Source organism: Xenopus tropicalis, chromosome 3 (assembly GCF_000004195.4).
Source record: "Xenopus tropicalis strain Nigerian chromosome 3, UCB_Xtro_10.0, whole genome shotgun sequence".
Lineage (NCBI taxonomy): Eukaryota > Metazoa > Chordata > Amphibia > Anura > Pipidae > Xenopus > Xenopus tropicalis.
The window spans coordinates 67,364,274-67,380,054 of record NC_030679.2 but is presented as its reverse complement, the minus strand read 5'-3'; the positions used below and the strand labels follow the sequence as shown (position 1 = coordinate 67,380,054).

At 33.9% G+C, this 15,781-nt stretch overlaps 1 protein-coding gene across 13 annotated transcripts in view; it reads right to left on the bottom strand.

Moving 5' to 3' along the window:
* Nucleotides 1-10,219: 10,219 nt before the first annotated feature.
* foxp2 (forkhead box P2) overlaps nt 10,220-15,781 on the bottom strand; it is a 151,595-nt gene continuing 146,033 nt past the window's right edge. For 12 of the 13 annotated variants that reach the window (XM_031897526.1, XM_031897521.1, XM_031897524.1 and 9 more), the window contains one exon: nt 10,220-14,198. In XM_031897526.1, the coding sequence (XP_031753386.1) occupies nt 14,054-14,198 (145 nt within the window). In that variant the 3' untranslated portion in view covers nt 10,220-14,053. 13 annotated transcript variants of the gene reach the window in all.

The following is a 15,781-nucleotide window of genomic DNA, read 5'->3' as shown; positions in this document are numbered from 1 at the left end:
TTGATGCACCACAGAGCAAAAATGTATTTTGCGCATGCTGGGATTTATTTATACATTGAAGTAAGATTCTGATGTGGTTATTATTCTGTGAATAAAGCCAAATTTTGATTTATCATTAGATGCCTTTATCCCCAGAAAAGTCAAAACTTGCACACTTCAAAACCTTATAGTCTTGTAAAAACAAATGACTCTACTATGTACAGTAAGACAAATGAAAACAACAGATGTTTGCTGTAAAACATTTTATTGTAAAACAAAGGCATTTAGTAAATCCAGTTTTAAGTTACACTGGGTATTCTGAACAATCAGTCATCTATATAACGAGTTCAGTTTTTTGAAAAGCTATGTAGACTTGAAATAGGAATGTTTTATGGAACAGCAATTAAAGGAGGGATATTCACATATGTGTTCAGTACATAACAGGGCTGTGCAGAATAAAAGGATCTTCATAAATAAACAAGAAATGTACTGGAGAAACTGACTGAATTAGTTTGAGTCAGTAAATTGTGCTAATGGAATGAAGCGATTAAATAAAAAAAAAATCTTGAACCTCATCTCTCACTTATAATAAATTTCATGGAAACTAGATCTAACTCTAATTACTAATCTATCTGAAATTATTAAAAGGAGATTTCAATTATGCACTGCTGCAGATGAAATCAAATTTACAAAATTAAATTAGAACTCAATAGTAGACCTTGAAATATTTTTCTTAAATCCACATCAACAATATTTAAAAATCATTCCTGCAGTTTCAGGAAATGTACTTTGTATTCACTTACTGAATGTTGTAGAGAATCACTATTAGTATGAAATAGTAGGTTAAATCTTTTACTGGAGATTTTAATGACATTTCAGTGTTCCTCTTATAATTACTCTTCATCTAAGATATCCCATAATGATGTTGGACATTCATGGTTCAGGCTCACTGGCTTGCTTCATTAGCATGTCATTCCTATTCCACATCATAAGATTTAATTGTAATGCCGAATATGCACAGCTCTCCACAGAAGTCTAATCAAAGTGGATTCACTTGTATTATTAATATCAAAAATCAGTCCACTTGCTATTTTTATAAATAAAAGAATCCAGATACATAAATCAACTGTCATTTATTAGCATGTAACCAGCATATCTCCTAGACATATGAGCATCCCTATCACAGTTCCTTAGGATTTTTTTCATCAAGATTAAAACATTTCTACATTAAATATACATACTAATTCCTCCATAAAGTAATCAGATTACAGTGCAGGTGACATTGTGCGCTGAAATTTAAATTATCTGCAGTAATGAGTTAGAAAGGTGTGTGTGGAGTCAGACAAAAAGCGAAAAAGGCTAACAACAAAGAAAGGCTAAGTTTTGCTTGATTTCTAACTTACAAATAAACTATTGCATAGCCTTCTCCACATTAGATATCAAATCAATACTTATCATACAAACAATACATAAATAAGTAATTAGGCAGAATTACCAGGTACCACCTAATAGTATTCAAATCATAACAAAGTCCTCTTACTGCTGCTTTGCCATTCTGTTCGAAAAACTTCTATTATATTCTCATGTAAAACTTGAGAAAGAGAATTGGACTGATGTGGAGCATATTTTTTTCATTTTAAAGCTACTGTGCATATTCTTCTGTATACTATTTTCTTCTGCTTTAGTTTACACGGGGTTCTTTAATACCTGTACCTTTATTTTATGGTAACCACAATATACTGTACTTCAAGCTGGTGGATTTAGTCAAAAGGGGAAAGAAAATGGATAAATCTCATTCAATTTATATAATCAATGTGTTTTCATGTTTGACTGGAAACCTCTGTGAGCCTTTTTATAAGAACACATATAGTAATAAAAGCCCTGTTTGCTTCCGGGAGAAGAATGAAATGGTATTATAAAGAGAAATAAATCAGTTGCCTCCACCTGTTCAGTCAGTTCAGGCAAAGTCTGTTCTAAGCCTAATAAACCTGAAGTTTGTTTTCTGAAAAATATGATGTTGAAGCTCTTTTAGATCAGCAACGCATAGGTTAAATATATATATGCATTATAGTATGTCCAACCGAAACAAGAGGTGACTTTTTTTTTATAAATTCCAAGATTTAAATATAACCACGCAATGCATTACATTTTTAGCCATTTGAACATATGAATTATATACAAATGCACAGTATACTGTATTGCTCTGAACCCAATTTATAGTAAGCATCCCTAAGCATAGCAAAGGAATAGTAACTAATCTACCACCATATGTCTCCCCTAGCTCAATATTTGGTGTACTTGTAAGCAGGCCACTTCTACTCTGTTTACTATAATATCCCCAGTGCAGTATGTGCTAAGTAATTCTTCATCTCCTCTTGAGGACCCTGTTTTGATTCTTATTAGGGGCTCATTCCACTGTTTGAATGCCTACATATATAAAAATCGAGCCAGAAAACAGAATCCTTAAATTACAGGTCTCCCGTTATTCAAATTATTACAAATGAAAGAAGATTCACAAGTAGGGCAAGTTACTATTATGGATAACTTTAACTGACTGGAGTAATGTGGTAGCTACGTCTGAAAGAGCTAATAGGTTTTTTAAATATACTAAATGACAACTTTTTATTTCAGGTTCAGGAACCTACTAGGAAAAGATATATATTTTATGTCTGGTAATACCTAATAATACCAAATTCATCTCCAATATTGCTTGGGTGAACATTTAGAAAACATTGATCAAGACATTTACAGACAGCTGTATAAGGGAGTAATGAACACACTAAACTTTGAAAGTATAAGGGCATCTTTGCAATATATTAACTGGTAAAGACAATAGTAAGATCAATTAATCAATTAATTAAGATCAATTAATTAAAATGCTGCTTAACCAATGTACCTCAGTATAGTCCAGATAAATAGCATTGAGGCTGGTAAGATACCTTTGTGCATTTAAGGAATTCTAGATAGCAGGGACATCTGAGACTTTTAATAGAAATAAAGAGGCCAGTAAACATGCAGAAAAGCATCCAAACAAGCTTAAATAAATAATGAAAGGGCATTTTAGCTAGGAGCAAAATTAATTCTTTTTTTTTTTTAAAGTAAAATAATATAGCAAGAATGGACAAGACCTTTAATATCAAAAGGAGGTCAATTGGTTGATGAAAGGAAAACTCTTAACTGTTATTTAACTGTTATTTTTAATCTGTTTAAATGACTTAAGTTAATCAAGGTTTACTTTTTCTAATAAACCCAATTCTAATAAAATAGCTATTGATAGATGGGTAACCCAGGAGGAAATTAGAATGTGTGAAAGTAAACAAAGATCCAGGTGGTATCCAGGTGGTATCCATCCCAGGGTACTAAAAAGAAACTCAGAGATAATATACTTGAATACTATACTTGCATAAAGACTAGAACAGTATACTTTGGGATATACTATGGGACTTTAAGAGGTATTTATCAATGGGTGAAAGTTAGAGTTCACCATTTGATAGATATGTCTCTAAAAATCCTACAGACATGAATAGATTCATTGATTCATAGTTACAATTGAATATATTTAGAAGACAATAGGGGAGGGCCCTGTTCACAAGAGCTTACATTCTAAGAGGAAGTCAGGTGAGGGTAACCAGTGTGATTGTAAAGACTGAGGTTGTAGAGTCCTTACATACAGCCACAGACAAAGCAATAGTTTTATATAAACGAGCGCTATTTATAGCATGCGTTAAAAATTTTATCGGGTCTTATTTTTCACGTCTTCATGATTCACTAAAAGGATATTTGCGTTAATTTAGACGCAATGCTGTTTGCGTTATTTAAGTCATGAAGACTATTTTTGTGCGGTATTTGACGTAACGCATGCTAATTAACGCACGTGCACTACTTGTTGCACGCGCTTATTAACGCACGTGTGCTACTTATCACGCGCACGCCATATTAGCCATACATGGCATTACTTTCGTAAAACTACTTTTATGAAAATGACCATTTCCCTGCAAAGTGGAGGATGCATCACTCTAGGGCCAACACATACTTGAATAAATCCCACTGCAAAGTCCATATTGTGTTGCCAAAAGCTCATCAACTGTACTTTTCTATAATTATTATCTGCCCCAAGTAGGTGTTAATTTTCGCACAGACTAATGCGATATTTAGTGTGTCTAAGTGTTTGTGAATCATGCATTAGTAGTATTTCTGCGCGCTAATTAACACAATGCGGTAAAATTAACGCATATGGTTGCACGCTAATTGACGCACGCAATATGCGACTTGCAATAATACTTTAGCGAATCACGCATTTTTTACGTCTATTTTAACGCAAAAAGAGCATGCGATAATCGTTATCAAACTTTAGTGAATCAACCCTATTATTTGGTATAATGCAGTGGAAAAAAAATAATTAAAATTTTCAGTGATATATAAATCTATAAATGAATAAAGCTGCATGCACATTTATTGGAGGGTCCTGTTATTGTGAATGTGTAAACAAAACATAGAGCAAGAGCACACCTGTATAATGCAATTTTACGATTAAGGTAACAACTTTAAATAGGCCGTTTGCACACAACTTTTCCATTTCCTTTTGAAAAATAGCTTTCATAAATGTGTTCATGTTTGTTATTCAGACCTAGAAGTTGCCTTAGTCAGCCTAGGAGCAGTTAAAGTACATGAAATACTCATTTTTACATTTTATGGTCCCAGGTGATGATCTCTTATGTGGAATACAAGCACTTTTGTGCAGAAAATACTACTCTGATGACAATATGATCAGACACCATGCTCTTCTGCTTGGGTAGGTAACATATTAGTTGTAACACTTACATTCTGAGAAATGTTCTGACCATGCACAAAACACAAAGAATTTGTCATCAGACAAGCACAAACTTCATATATTTTGTTTTCTGTTGCCCTTCTATAGTACTACAGGATATTGCCAGTTTAACTAATGAATTTACTGTTCAGTCTTTTGTACTTAGCCATGCGATCAGGTTAACTAAATAACAATTCTATGCATTTGTTCCGTTAAAATTTTATTTAAAATAAAGCATTGGAATCCATTTTAAAATAAAAGGCCTTTTTTTCTCTGCTTTAGTTTGAACCCCCTAGTAATAACATAAACAAGTGTTAGAGTTTTTTTAATCATTATTTTAGCATCTGTTTCCTATTAGGTTCCTTAAGAAAACTAATTTTGTGGCATTCCCAGCTTTTGCATAGTCATGCAATTAGTATGTAAATATCACTACAGTAATTAACTACTTTTCTAAATTAGCAGTGCAGCATATGTCAGATGTTTTACATTCCAGTTCTTGTGGCCTGCAACAGTTTAGGGTTTGTTGTTGTTTCTTATGGGTAGAAGCACCAATCAACTGGTAATGTGTTACTAAAGGGATTCCAGATGTGCTAATGATAATCTGAGTTCTAACATTTATCTTTTCTGTAAGGATATCCAGAAAAACCTTACATTTTGGACAGTGGAAAGCAAGAGTTAAGGGTCCCTTGCAATTAGCTGTTTTTTTTATGAATGCAGAATACTTTAATGTATTCTTAATTTATGTGATTAACTCATTATCAGACAATGAGAGATCTGTTTATGAAGTGTCAAAATAGCAATGTTTCTTACTTCAAAGAACTTTGATGGTTTTGGTAAATGCTGCAAATTAATAGTAAAGCTTCATCAAGTATAAATGTAGGTAACTAATTAAAATGTAATCATTATAAAAAAAAATGCTGAAATAACTTTCTTTGGAAAAGCACAATTTAACAGTTAGCGCAATACTGATCACTTTTTTCAATTTTCCCAAAAGAGGCTTTTTACCACCTCCAGGAAATAAAGATATTTGCCAAGCCAGTAAACAAATTTCAATTATTTTTTTGTGGAGGATTTGTTTTAAAATTATAGAAGGTAAACCCTGCACCGTCCACCTAATTCTGAAATCACTTAGGCTTACATAGAAAACCACTTAGTGTGCAGGTTTCCCTCAGAACAAGAGAAAACTTATTTTGAACTGTTGCCCGAAAGGGCATACATAAAGTAGGGAAATTGATCTGCACCACTTTTATGTGGTTAATACACAACTTATGGGAACGATAAGCAATTATATGGCAAATTGTATGTGACTCCAGCGCCTTGAAAAATAAAATTTAACTTTTATTGGTTATTCATTAAAAAACACCTTTGTTCATCCCATTCAAACATAAACGCAATTAAAATTATTGTTGTGTGTTACTTTTTAAGGGTATGCCGGGTATTAATAATTTATGCAAATCTGCGTTCAGTTACTCCACAAAACCACCATTGAACGGAGTATCAACTGGGATTATCATCCCTTCCCTTAGACACATTCCCTCTGTCAACAACTTGAGGTTGCCCACTATTTATGGGTTTGAATTAAGGTCTACATGGGTGTATTATGTGCGGTATCAGGTTGATTGCGGGTATAATGGCGAGCAATTGTTATGTTGGAGCCTCAGTGGGACTGCCTCAGGCAGTATATGTACAGCTGAAGTACTCTCCCTATCACACAGCATCTGCCCCTGCCTGCTGCAAACCCCCCTATACATTCACACAGCCTGCAACTCCTCTGCTAGTATCCGCTGCCAAATACCACCCGCGCCAATTCAGTCACAGTAATCTCTAGCACCTGATGTGTGTTTTACCCAACTTTGGGCTTTGTCAAAGGCCAATAACAATTGTTCGCCATTATACCCGCAATCAACCTGGTACCGCGCATAATACACCCATGTAGACCTCAATTCAAACCCATACATAGTGGGCAATGTTGAGTTGTTGACAGAGGGAGTGTGTCTAAGGGAAGGGTCTATATTCACAGCTGTTACTCCGTCCAATGGTGGTTTAGTGGAGCAACTGAATGCGGATTTGCAGGAATTATTAATACCCAGCATACCCTTGATAAGTAACACAGGCCATACAACAATAATTTTAATTGCTTTTATGTTTGAATGGGATGAACAATGGTGTTTTTAATGAATAACCAATAAAAGTTAAATTTTTTTTTGTTTTCAAGGAGCCAGAGTCACATTTTGCCATATAATTGCTTATTGTTCCCATAAGTTGTGTCGCAACCATTTTACCGCTGTATTAACCACAGAAAAGTGGTGCAGATCAATTTCCCTACTTTATGTATGCCCTTTTGGGCAACAGTTTAAAACCTGTGTTTTAAAACCTGTGTGGAGTCCACCTGTGTGGACTCAAAAACATTAACAAGAGTAATCAGGAAGATACGCATCAAGCTGCAGACAAATCAGAGGACCATGGGTCTGTCGCAAAAAAAGGAATCATGGCAACCAGCGTGGCATTTAATAGTTTCAATATCACTTGTTTTTTTTTTTACTGAAAATGGTTAGATTTTGACCCCAAACTACAGTGCACTATAATAAATCCATGCTGTAGCTAAATCTACTGTATGCACATCTTTTATCTTGTTAGTACATTTTCCAGTAGCTGGCTCTAGTGTTGTAACATATTTGCAGAGGTGTTTCTTGGGGTTGTTGCCTGAGGTGGCAGATGCTGCCAAAACCTCCTTGTGCTTACCTCTCCTTTGCTCACACTAGGGAAGGGGGCAGATTGATAGTGTAAAGAGTGTAACTGCTTAAACTAAGAAATGGAAATTATGCTAAAAAATTCTGCTAATAAAATGCTGCCTGATGATATTCTAGTGGTAAAAATTGTTGCAAGAAACATTCATTTTGCAATAGGAGTTTAGAAGAAAAGTCCTATTCTGCAGTACAAAAGGTAAAATATAAAGTAATTTCTATATGTTTGGTAAAACAAAAAGATTTATTTTCAAAGAGGAAAGTGAAATTAGCGTTGAATATTATATTGTACGTTTTATAAATGTGTGCTTTTTTATACATGCAATGAATTATAATTGTACTATTTGTAATCAAATGTATGACACTAAAATAAATTCAACTAACTTTCTTTCTTTCATTCTTTCATTCTTTCTTTTTCTAGATAAAAATGACACAAAGCTTGCTTAGAAACGTGAAATAAATTAATTTGAAACCTAAACCACCATGCAAGTAGCATTAATGTCCTATTTGATTTGAGTGAAATGGATAATGCGTTGTGTACAGCAGCACACAAAATGACTCTATAATGTCTATTTAAATAAGCTATTGCACCTAATGTCATGTTGTAATACATGCTCAGTGGCTTACAATGATTTACTTGCAGTTAGAAAACAATATGCAATGCATTATTGCGCATAAAATGATAGCAAATGGCTTCAATTTTATTAAATGCTCACTTTCTGGTTACATATCATCAGACACATTTTATTTCCACTTCAAGTCCTTTATGTGTTGTTCATATTACCTGTGTAATGCCTTTAGCAATCTTTCCTTCTCATTCATACCTTTTCATTCTCCATACCTTTTTATTTAGGGACACGCGGTACCATTGGCTTTTAAATGGAGTCAAGTGTGACTGTGATGGGCATTTAAAATGACAATTGTTTAATAGTATTTAAAAGTAAAGAATAATTAGAACTGTAGCCTAAAATTATTGATGTTGTAGAATAAAGTATTTTGCAGTTTCTTTCTACAAGTCAGATGATAAATAAAATCTACCAACCCAATACTACATTTGAGTCTGATGCATATTTACAAGGGCTGGGTGAATTTGTCTTACTATATAATTACTGATATGTACAGAATGCTGTTGTTCCATGTTACCATCATTAACAATATTACATGTGAGAGGGTATCATTTAAACTCGTATGATAGATATTCTAGGATAGATATTCTACAGAGAAGCAATATTTAAACAATGTTCATGGTGTAAGTCTTTTTTGAACTTCCAGTTTGAACTTTTGATATGTGCTTAACTTAAAATATTTAAAATGTCTAGTGTTAAAACCAGACTTCTAGACCAGTTTTCTTAGGGGTCATGACAGTAAGAGAGAGTAGTTAATTCATAGAATAAAACTGAGATCATGACTAAAAAGGAATAATAATACAATAATTATGCTGCAAGTAGATGTACAAAATCCTCCTGTTGACCATACGATATTATAGACAATAACCCTGCAGCAAGAAGTGCCCTTATAGAGGTCCACAAGCTCTAATGGAGAGTGTAATGCCCTTTATAACCTACATTATAAATTATAAATAATTTGAGATTTATAATAAATTCACTCATTTCCCGATGGCCTTGGTTTTATTATGACCTGTTAACATTTCCTCTTAACAGTGCAAAAACAAAACAAAGTAGGCCCCAGCCAAGGAGCTTGTTAAACTGGCAGGCCAGATTAATATTTGTACTTGATGGAATGACCTATACAGTGTCTGAAGAACATATTTCTGTAAGGAGCATGTGTGTTTCATCAATGCACAGCTGACCAGTAAATGTTGCCTTCTGCTTGGTTGCTATGGGTTACTAGAATGGTAGCACACTTAAGAGCATTTATACATTACCCCAGTTTCTTTTTTTTTTACGGTGTGTATCCTAGGAGGGTCATGTGAGAACATGGCTTTATTTTTTCATTTTTCTTGTGGGAACAATTCACACTCTAGACAACTAAACCATATTTTTAAGAACAGTGTTTGTGGCAAGGAAAAAAAAACCCGATTTTTTTTTTGCATGGGCATTTTTCTGGATCATATCTATTAGGTGGTTTCTACACTTTTGTAGATAAGGGATGCCCAGACTGTGGGGTCCTACAGCCGTCCAGAAATAGATGAAAGATATAACCTCATACATTTTAATTTAGTATCAAGCACATTATTATATTCTGTAGAACTTGAGCTACTCTGAATTCTTTGCTGGGTTCAACTTTTGTTTCTTTTTCTCCTTTAACAAAGAATCAGACTATTAAATGTACATGAAATGAATTTTTTTGTTCCCTTGTCCCAACTACTATGATAATTGGTTGCTATGTGTTACTTCAACTGTATTTAGTTTTTACTGCCTTGCCCTGATACTGCACCTCAAAACTTTGTGCCTTTTTAACATAAGGTAGTAACATCGGTTACTCCCTGATTACTATGGGGAAAAAAATCACACAAAAAACACAATTGTTTTTCAAATTCTAGTTTTCAAAACTCAAATTTTCAAGATTTATCAATTAAAATACATTTAAAAAATCTAAAAGAAACATTTTTACAACTAAAATCTGGTCAGCTTCTATAGATGATAATAGGAAGTGTATTTTTTAACATTCAGGCTATATTTATGTAAGTTGAATTAGGAATACATTCAAATATATTGATAATAACTGGGTCAAAAGATTTAGATATTTTTTATTTTATTCCAGAAATGTAGGCAAATGAATGAAATGGTTTCATATACATGTTTACATCCAACAGTTCAGAAATATTGTTTATACATATAGTAAAAATGTACATCCTTTTTAACTGAATCAGATTTCATCAATGAAATATTCTAATTATTTGAACAAATATACCAACAATGCAAAAGATTGATACGTTCTATAGCTGCATGGTACAAGAAACCCAGGATTTATAAAAAAGCAAAATATCAACTTTCACACTTTAACATGAAAGCATGGATATTAGTCAGTACATTGCTAACAGCTTCAAGTGAATGTGACCAATGTTAATATATTTTTTCAATGATTTATTATTATAAGTGGTTCAGTAGACATATTTCTACCTGTGCTTCCGATTCCTTCAGTATGAAATTAACCACGATTGCAGTTAAGTAGCTGTGGGTGTAGAATAATTATAATAACGCCCCCTTGTGACTTAATTTTTTAAGAAAAACCCCATACGGGGTAATTCTACTAATACTTTTTAGAAAGTCACACAAAAATGTAATAGATTTTCCAAACCAGTAGAACTAGTTATGTATGCAACTTTATAATGCAAGCCATATGCCCACAAGCTTTAAGCAGTTGTATGTGTTTTTAAAGACAAAATTATGAGAAATAAAATCTGACAACTCCCTGGTGTTAGAGGTAGACAATTTTCTTTCAAATCCTAGGTTTGGTCCTTTATTTTATTTAGCAGTGAAAGCCATGAATATAGAAGGAATAACGGCTGTTATAATTCTATCATGACTTCTAACGTCAGAGAATTCTAGGTATGAGCACGGTCCACAGTAATGGAAAAATGATCAAAATTTGCTTACCTCAGTAAAGTTAAATAAACAGGTATATACCACCAATACATAAACAGATGTTTGTGCTACACTTAAAATTGGCTGTATACAAAACATAATGGATCCCCATCATCAGAGTATGATAGAAGCAAGAATACATGAGGCATTTAAATTGTCAGACCTTATTCTTAATAAGGTATGCACAGAGGTTCAAGCAATAAATACATACATTAGTTCAAAGCCTTACAATAGCTACGCGAAGCAGAGCGGGAGAGCGGGTTTGCTATTTCTAGCAAGCTATGATATAAGAGTAAAAATTCATGAAATGCATTAAAGCAACATTTTTCTTAGAAAAAGTCTGGTCATTTATGGGTCCACCAACATTTTTACATAATATGCACAATTATCAAAATACAGACCAAGCATTTCAGAAAACCCCAAAAAACCTAACATCTAATTTCAAAGCAACTGCAGTTTGGAGGTTTTTCTGGTATAATGTGCAAGCAGCTATTTTTATTTGTATTTATACAAAACCCATGCAAAACTCTACAGGTATATGCATTCTGTGGCTGAGACTTCCTTTCAAACATTTTGTAGCTGAGGTATGCATACTTAGCATTGTACTCTTTGGCCACATTTTTTTTAATGGCGCAGTTATATATTTACTTAATTTGTACATACATTGGCAGAAGGCAATTTGTGGCTCTTGTTTTAATATTGGAATTCCACTCATACAAACCCCTAGCTAGTTTGACCTTGCTAGATAAGGGTGATAGAAGTTGAAGTTCAAAAACATTAGGCGGAGCCATAAGTTGCTTCCTCCTGATCATGTATGCAGTTGAAGACCAATTGCCCCTTTCTGGATTATTGTATTATGTTTTCCACTATGATCCATGGAAAGCTTTCGTAATGATATGTTTAGCAGACACTAACAAAACTAAGCTTCCTTTTGGTCATGAACAAAAGATAAATGCCACATGAATTAGCAGTTACTGTGACGTTCTGACAATTTTTGTTATCTGTCATTAATTTTCATATGATTTTTTTTCCTTTTGTGCAGAGGTAGAATCTTTCAGAAAGCCTTTTGGGTAAGTGGGAAAACCCCTTTGAAAGCCATTGTATCCTTCTATTTGGCTTGATAGATGACTGTGTCTTTTAAATATTTTTGCTGGCTCCAGAAAAGAATAAATGATGAGCTTAGTTTACAAGCCCCATCACAGAGCTAGTACAAATATTAAACTCTAGCAGCCACCTTATGTCAAAAACTGTTTGTAAAGCAATAACCATAATTAGGTTATGAGGTCCCTTGGTTGGGGGTAAGTATAATCAAGACTTGGCACAACACATGAAAAGCAACTTGTAAAGTTTCTAGGCTTAAGCAAACATCTGACTACGCTATTTTTACCAATGAAAGAATTTTAGTATTTTCGGGATTAAAGATATTTAGAAAACTGGCATTCCAACTATTTGGCATGTGCAAGTCTTCAAAGGGAGTGTATTGTTAGCATTATTATCCCGTATAAGCAGAGGCAGAATTATATGTAACTTTGGTTTGACTGAAAATAAATACCATGGTTTACAATTGCTATATCTTTGCTTTCAGTGTAAAAACTTTCTTTGATCATTTTAAATGAATACGGAATTAATTTTTGGCTTTACTAGATCTTTTATGTTTGGTTCCTACTTTTTTTTTTTATTATAACTTAAGACTCTAAAAAAGTACACAATACGTAAGACTATACAGTACAAGACAGTCTAACAACATGTATTCACCACAGAAAACAAGTGACTGTATGGAAGTAAAATAAAAAACAATGATTTATATATATTTATAACAATATGCATTCTGCATTTTCATCAAGTACATATATATATATATATTTTGGTTGGTGATCCACATTTTGTTGCTTTCTGTTTTATCTTCCACTGGAGATTGTTCTTACCTTTGTTGTACATATAAGCCAATCTTCTTTGTGTTTTAGTGGCCTTTGGCCTTAGAAGAAAGAATTATAATGTAATTAACTTTTTCATATCTGTTTCTTGGTATAGGGCTAAATGAAAAGATCCCAGAGGTCATCAGAAAACAGCAGGTAGTTCATGGAAAGGTTCCTTTGCACTAATTAAAGTTACAGAAGACTGACCAAAGCATGTGGCTGCTTCTGTCGTTGAGCTATTGGCCATTGTTTGAGTTGGCTTTGGTTTTCAGCTGTAGCCTTTGACTGTGTTTTCAGGTAGACAAAGCTTTATCACAAGGAGGTAAATAGTACAGTTGTAAAGATATATGCAGATATGCAAATGTGTCTATGGTACTTGCACAAACAATGTTAGTTTAGGATTGCACTTTACATCTTAACACTAACAGCACAGACTGGAAGCCTAAGGTTTTTAGATGGTTGCAACAGTCTAAATACTGTGGTTTGCAGTAGCTAACTTATGTAATTTACAGTTGGTGGTACCAACATAAAAAAAATAAGAAAAAAAGACAAACAAATGTGTTTGTTTGTATTTTTCAATCCATCTAAAACAAGCAGTGGTACTCATTTCTGATTCTACTCCTGTGCAAATTAAAAACAATAGCAACAAGCTGAACCGGAACAGCAATAGTTTCTAACATTATAACTACCGTATGCTTGAGATTCACATTGATGAAACTAACACTATTTTTGGCAGTATATGAGGCCATTTTCTTCAGACAGAATATGTATCCTCATATTTTGTCATTTCATGAACCCTTTTGAGCCATATTTTAAATGGGCAAGCCATTATATAAAGAAGTTTTTCAAGAAAATCTGTATTTGTCTTTAAAAAAAGAAGACAACAAGCAATTTGCCTGCTGTTTTTAATCCCAAAGGGCTGGTTCAACAAGTTCCTTTAGGAATGTCTCCATAATCCATGTGTAATAAATAGTCACAGTAAAAATCTGTCAAATATTCATGGTTGTGAAGTGGTTGTGAAGGTCAGTGCTATGTCCCTTCATTTGAGGTCTCTTTTTACTCCAAGTCTTCTGACAATGGCTCTTCTTCGAGCTCTCTGTCTTCTTCTAACTCTGGACTGTGATTTGCTGTGGTGACCAAAGACATTGGACAGTCTTCATCATCTGCAATCACTGGCTCCTCTTTGACGTGAATAGAGTGTCTGAAAAGCAGAATGTCATTAGTGAGCTTATTTATTAAGATATATTTAAATTCATTTTAAGCATTTCATAACTCAGTATCAGTCTACAATACAGTAAAGGGTAAAGGGAGGCACAGTATGTTTTTATCCCATAAAAATCAAATTTAGAAGTAGTTTCAGAACTAGACTACAATGAAAACAGATAGATTGCATAAGCATTGTTGGATTTGAGGCTATTTAATCAAGTTAGTTGCACAATATGTGGCCAGCAGGTACCTGCTGGGCCAAGAATTCATACTAATGGCAGCTGATACAACCCCTGTCTCCGAGTGTGGCTAAAACACAATTGTTATATACTCCAAAACATGTAAGAAAGAGTTAATTACATCATAATGACAAGGAACCTCACATTTGACGCAAGCCTATCAGGCCTGGCAATCTGTGGATTCTAGCAAACGTCAGAGAGGCAGGTGTAAGATGCCATAGATAGTCACTATTTATTGGGCTGGTAGGGGGCTTCTTGGACCCCTGTGTGGAAGGCTGTTGTGTACTTGAAATGCCAGGGCCTATTTTGAATCTCAGTCCAGGCCTCAAGACTATAGCTCGCTAGACCAGGAACTTTTTTATGTATATGCTGAAAAAAATACATGTATGTTTTCAGTTACTACAGCCAAGCAGCTGGCACATGAGCAAGTGTCAGCCATGACCCTCCGTCACTAATTCTGGAGGTAGTTATATATAAAGTCACTGGAGAGACAATGAATTTGGCATCTGCATTGTCACCTATATGCCAACACTGCAAATGAAAACATGAAGTCTCTGTGCCAATACAGAACTACGTCCCATCAAACTAAGCCTTTTCAGGATATTATTAACAATATCCCAGGTGTTACCTGCTTGCTGTTGCTAAAACATTGTTTCATTATCCCTTCCTGCTCCCAAGAAAACATTTGTTAATATTACTACAAAATAAGGCTAAATTACCTTTGGTTGATATTTAAAGTCAAGTAGCTTCCAAAAGAAAGCACATGTGGTGTACTCAAAACTTAATAGATTATCTATCATGCCTTTTATGGAGAAGTATTGTATCTCAGTTTATTGCATATGAGAAGAAATATAAGTTTCTGCTTTAGAAACATTTAAAATAAAATATAGTTTTCCTTCTATGTCCATGAAGGAAAAGATATCACAATGTACAACATTTGCAAGTTGAAAACAAAAACAAAAAACTACAATGATTTCAACCAGTGAATACAGAAAATCCAGAATTACACATGACAGATCTTGTGTTATGTAGTCTTGTGGATTGTTTGCACTGCATGTATGTGACAGCAGTTAACACTCGTTAGAGCACTTGTCCCTCTAACTACTGCTGAGTTTTTAATTTAGTAAAGCAATTGACCAATAAATGCCAGCAAGATATATGATATATGATAAAATAGCTTGCAAACATTTGGTTTATCTGACATTGTACCGCAGAATGCCTGTCACTACAAATTATTTATCAAAAGCTTGTCAAAAAAAACAAAACAGTGATAAATTATCCAAGGAAAAGCGTGAGCACACGTGACAGAGATATTGTGAAACTCAGAACCAATTACTGT